This window comes from Curcuma longa, chromosome 20 (assembly GCF_044706935.1).
Source record: "Curcuma longa cultivar G26 ecotype Majalengka, Jawa Barat chromosome 20, ITB_CL_G26_1.1, whole genome shotgun sequence".
Lineage (NCBI taxonomy): Eukaryota > Viridiplantae > Streptophyta > Magnoliopsida > Zingiberales > Zingiberaceae > Curcuma > Curcuma longa.
In genome coordinates this window covers 11,177,115-11,182,958 of record NC_133880.1, presented here as the reverse complement: position 1 = coordinate 11,182,958, position 5,844 = coordinate 11,177,115, and the positions used below count along the sequence as shown (strand labels likewise).

Below are 5,844 nucleotides of genomic sequence, written 5' to 3'. Positions count from 1 at the left end.
AAGAGGGTGTGAAACCGGCGGTTCCGGTTCAAAGTGTGAAACGGCGGCCCGCCGGTTAACCGGCGGGTTGAATCGTCGGTTCAAAATTTTAATTTTTTTTCCCATTTTCCATTGGAACCGGCAGTTCCAATGGCTCCCGCCGGTTCCAACCGTGTCAACTGTTGCTGTGGAGCAGACGGGCGGTAACATATTAGATGAACGGCGAATCCTGACTCATTGGAAGCCCAAACATTATTCGACGATTCACCTGAGCAGAAAAAGAATTCAAGGAATGCAACTTTCAAAAGAAGACGAAGTCGAAAAATTTGATACTGAAGGAACGAATACAACGGGAGGAACAGGAGGAACAGGAACGGGAGGAAATTGAAGCGAGTGATGTAAAGAGCTGAAAATGTAAAAGAAAATGCACGTTGGCTTTTATTCCCCTATACCCTAAAGAGGTACATAGACAACTTAATAAGTGCAAGCCTTTTTTTAATAAATTTTAAATTTTAAATTTTAAAAATTTTAATATAATAATCTCTAATCGTCGCTAACCGTGAATCGAACCGTGAACCGGCGGTTCCGAACCATGAATCGTAATCGTCTTAGGCGGTTAAGGTTAAGGATCAACCTGCCATGAATCGTCGAACCGGCAATTTTAAACCGTCGAACCGTCGATTCTGAACCGTAGTCGGTGTTCCTAATTGCCGCATCTAACTACTAACCATCATCATCACTCTCCACTTCTAGAAAAAAATTACACAACATATCAATGATTTTTTTCTCTTTTTTTTATAATTTTTTTTTTCAATGCATTCTTTTTTTCAATGTTTTTCTTCTTTTCCTTTTTTCCCATGTTTTTTTTCTAAATTTTTTATTTCTTTCTCTCTCCTTTTTTCTATATTTTTTTCTTGATTTTTCTTCTCTCTTTTGAAATTTTTTTTTGAATTTTTTCCCCTACCTATCTAATAGAGTATCGAAAACCTATCTAAAAATACAATAAAATAAAAATAAAGATCAATCACGATATGATGTGTTATCCATACAATTCACTCAACAACACCAGCCAAACTCTTTCTAAACAACAAATATGGCTCCAAAGAGAATAAAGCATGGTTCGAACCATGGTGATCGAGCACGGCTCAGTCATGCTATCGATTATATCTAGCCTCATTTTTTTCAACCACTTCTCCTCATCATTTTTTTTTCCAACCACATCTCCTCATAGTTATCTCCCCCACACTTAAACCTTGTTTGTAAAGAAGTGAGGGAAGGGGAGAGAAGGGAAGGAAGGGTAAGCTTTCCCTTGCATGCCTATAAATAGACATAATTCCTTACACTCCGATTTGGGGTGTAAGGAAGGGGAAGGAAATGTTAAAACATATTTATTCCAATTTTATCCTTATATTAAAATATTAATTATTAAAATAACTTATCTATTAGATTTTTGCACCGTTGCTCCTCGTCACATAACGCAGTCGTCACAGGATCTCATCACTCGCACTCCTCGATGTCGACCTTCGCCGCAATTTTTACATCAGTAAATTTTTATAAAAAATATATATAAAATTGTTGATTTATCTTTTATCGTACCAAAGTGTATTTCGTAGATTCTTTATATATCTACTTATTATTTTTTAAATTTTTTATTTATTTAAGTTGTAAATATTAATTTTTGTTAATCTTATGAGCTATATATATTTTTCACATATATATTTATTTTAAAAAATAAGGGTATTTTTGTAATTTTATATATTTAGTTTATAATTTCGATTTGACGAACTCATTGAACGAATAGTTATAAGGCATTAGATAAAATAAAATAACTAACGAACAATTATTTCTAAATTATTGTAGATTGTAAGGATATTTTTGTAATTTTATATATTTAACCTTCATTTCCTTCCCTCTTCCTTTCCCTCCCTTCCCCTTCCTTCCCCTTCCGTTAATGAACCTTCCCTCACCCCATCCAAACAGAGTGTTAGAATTTCAACAACATCTCCCTCCCCCACACTTAAAAATTTGATCGTCTCGGACAATAAATGCAACAAGATAACAGTAAATTATTTAAGTCAAGATAAATAAAAGGTCACATAGAGTAAGGGAAAAAAGAAATGAAACTATCAATGAGGTAAAAGAAGAAGGTATTTACACAAAGAGAATATAGCATAGCAAGTACATCTCCTCTAGACCACTACCGTTACTTATGCATGCCAAATCGAGGTAGATCCCTTATACTCTATGATAGCCATTGGTATCCTCGAAAGGGTTTGAACTACTTTCGTGAACAACCCCTCAAGTTTAGTTATTATAGGTCCAAGATCGAGCTTCGCCTTCTGGTTATTCCTCCTCACCCCAAAGTATGTGCTAATACCCGTTAAGATCTATTAACGCGTTAAGTATGCTAACAATTAAATCAAGGATCAACACATCATGTGATAAAAAACATAAACATCGACAAACAAATATCAATTCAATGTCGAGTTACTCCTCAATCCTAGAATTACGAAAACTCCTCCATGGAGATGAAGATACAAACCGAAAACATGAAAGTAAGTATCCTACAATTCAAATGAAAGAGAGAAGAGTAAGAAAGTTCAATCGTAGGTATTGATTGTAGGATCAAACTCGATGCCAGAAAGAGGTGAATCGTATTACGACTTTTACCAGCTAATTAATTAAACTTAAATAAGAAATTAAAGCACGGAGAGTAGCACAATGGAATAAAGAAAAATTCTAACTAGCACAAATTTAATCAAGTAAGCTATGAACAACAATTTTACAAGTAAGATAATTTAAGCATGCAAAACTTTACTAGAGATTTGATCAAGCAAAGCATGCATTAGTTAATTAGATATTTTGATCCAGCAAAGAATGCAAGATTTATTTAGAGATTAACACAAATAATAAATAAAAATAATAATTCTTATTTTAGAGTATCCTTTTCAAAAAGTCTCTGGAAGTGAAAAAATCTTACTGAAAAAGAATCTAAAAATAATGTAGCACAAAATATCAACACAATTATATGACAATAGAAAAAGTAAGGATTACAAGCTGTGTTGCCGATAGAATTGAGCACAGTATGAGTAACGAGATTGAGAAAATTGGCATAGAATCCTCTACCTTGGCCTCCTTTTTATAGAGCTATGGTTGACGATGACATGGCATGCTTCCGATTGATTGGAACCTCTCTAGTCACTAGAAGCTACTGATGTGGCTATAAGATTTATTTGATAGATAACGTTATCCACGGTCTCCGATCGACTGGACATCCTCCGATTGCTTACAGGTTGGTCAAATCCTATCTTGAATGTCTTTCCCAGATTGCTAGATCTCATCATTATTAGTTGCTTGGAAGCATCTCTGGTCACCCCGCTCTTTGCTCCATTTGCCTGGTACCTCCTGGCTCCATAATTAAGAGTCCAACCAGTTGCTTGGACTCCCTTTTGGTCGCTTGGAACCATTGAAACTTGCTTTCCTAGAATGGTTGCATGTAATCAGTATGATGTAATATTTAAAGTTACTTGCACTTACCTTAGCTAGATGTTCAACTTCCAGCTAACTCATCTAGTGTGAGTTGCCAAGTCTTAGCTCCAAGCTGACTCTACATGGAATTGTTTGCAAGACTTTAGCTCTCAGCTGACTTCACTTGGACTTGTTTCACCTAGTTAATTCCCAACTAGGATTTTCTTACATGATTCCCAACTAAGACTTGTACTGTCTAGCCCTGCTAAGTCTTAGCTTCTGCCCAATTTCCAATAAGGACTTCACTTGTCTAGTTCTACTAGAACTTAGCCAATGTCTGGTTCTCAACCAGGACTTCACTATCTGTCAAATAACCGCACCTATATACTTGACACAACTTCATTAAATCATCAAATAGGTTAAATTTAAACTTAGCTATACATCAAAACTTAGATTCAATATTGTGCTTCCAATATCAATAATTTCCTCCTTTTTATTCATATGAAAACTTAATTAAAAATTAGCTAAAATCAACACAATATTAAAAAATAAAGGTGTGCATTATGTGTATGATAAAGAAGAATATAAATACAGCCATACATTAATGCACTGTAAGATCTCCCTGCATATGCCAAGTGCATGATGTCGATTTTCGTGCACATCGGGTGGAAGTGAAACTCAAGTTACTTTGATACTTCCTTCAAAGATCTTGAAAACACGTCAAGGCATAATCCAAAAAGTAGGGGATACAACAGGTCGTCTTGTTGAAGTCCACGTTGCCCATGAAACAAACCATGTATCCCACCATTGAGACTGACAGAATACAATACTGTGGTGGTGCATTCGCTGGTCTATCCGCAAAATTATTGGGGAAAATCAAAACCCGCAAGTGTCGCTTGATGAATTTTCAATCACCGTATTGAAGGCCTTTTGAAGGTCCACCTTGAGCATACAACGTGGAGAGATTCTTTTGAGGGCATACTTCTGCATTAATTCCTGCACTAAGTATATGTTCTCCACAATGGAACGATCTCACATGAAAGTCGCTTGTGTTGGGTCAAGTAGGCTATCCATTACCTTGGCTAATCTGCAAGCCAAGATCTTCACAATGGTCTTGTATACAATTGCACAGTAGAATATTGGGCGGTAGTCCGACACTTGTGGTAAGTGCTCAGATTTTGGAGCCAAGGCAATTAGCGTATAGTTCCATTGCCTGAGTAGCCTCCTGCGCAGGAAAAACTCCTGTACTGCATGTTGAAAATCTAGCCCAACTATGTCCCATGCTAAGGTGAAAAATGTTGCTCCATATCCGTCTGGGCCTGGTGTCTTGTTACTGTCTATGTCACACACTGTGACTTTGATCTCATCTGGAGTGACCGGCTTTATGAGTTTATGTCGTTGAGTATCCATTAGTTGTTGCCCTGTCATTGGGCATCCGTGAGCCGTTACCATATCAAACGTTCATTGTCCAACAATGTGCAATGCACTGCATAACCTAGTAGGTTCTAGAAGTGATTCATGAATTCTGTAACAACCTCATCAAGGCTCGTGGTGTGTTCACCAGCGCCCCTGGGGCATAGCTGAGTTGGTTACGACGCAGCAGAGTTGTAGAAGAAAAGTGGTATGTTCACTAGAGAACTTGATGATGACCACAATAGAATTGTGTTTGTTGTTCCTCTTCACCACGAGAACTTGTTGTTCCTCATGGTAAAATGATTCTTCTGCCTCCGCAAGCGGCAATGATTGACTCAATTGTGACTCAAGTGCTCCATTTTTTTTATCTAAAATACCCACATTAATGTACGTATATATGTACATTTATTATGACCTTATGCTAGCCACAGAAGACAACAGGACACAAAAGAAAAAAGGAAAACCAGTGAAACAAATTGGACACCAAAAATAGCAACACGTCTAAAATACTGATGACTAAGGATAGATTTCATTTGCCACTGGTTCGTAGGAACCAATGAAGATGTCCCCATATACGAGTCCAGCCAGGCCGCCGCCGATCAGCGGTCCAACCCAATAGACCCAGTTCCCGGCGAAGTCTCCGCTGGCCACGGCTGGTCCGAAGGAGCGGGCTGGGTTCATCGACCCGCCGCTAAATGGCCCGGCCGCCAAAATGTTGGCCCCAACGATGAAGCCGATGGCGATGGGTGCCACCGTGCCGAGTGACCCCTTCTTCGGGTCGGCCGCGGTCGCGTACACCGTGTACACAAGGGCAAAAGTGATCACCACCTCCATCACCACTCCCTGGAACTCGCTCAAGCCAGCTGCCACCCCATGAGTTGGAACAGCCTGCCCACATATATGTCCATGTGAGCCTAATGGATAATTTCTAGAAGAGAAATGATACACTATATGAAAATGCAATATAAAAATACAACATGACAC

The 5,844-nt window shown here is 38.1% G+C and overlaps 1 protein-coding gene across 1 annotated transcript in view; it reads right to left on the bottom strand.

The window, feature by feature from the left end:
- Window positions 1-5,376: 5,376 nt before the first annotated feature.
- LOC141813047 (putative aquaporin TIP2-1) overlaps window positions 5,377-5,844 on the bottom strand; it is a 1,119-nt gene continuing 651 nt past the window's right edge. The window contains exon 2 of the mRNA XM_074700954.1: window positions 5,377-5,748. Coding sequence (XP_074557055.1) covers window positions 5,377-5,748 — 372 coding nt within the window. The remainder of the gene's footprint in view (window positions 5,749-5,844) is intronic.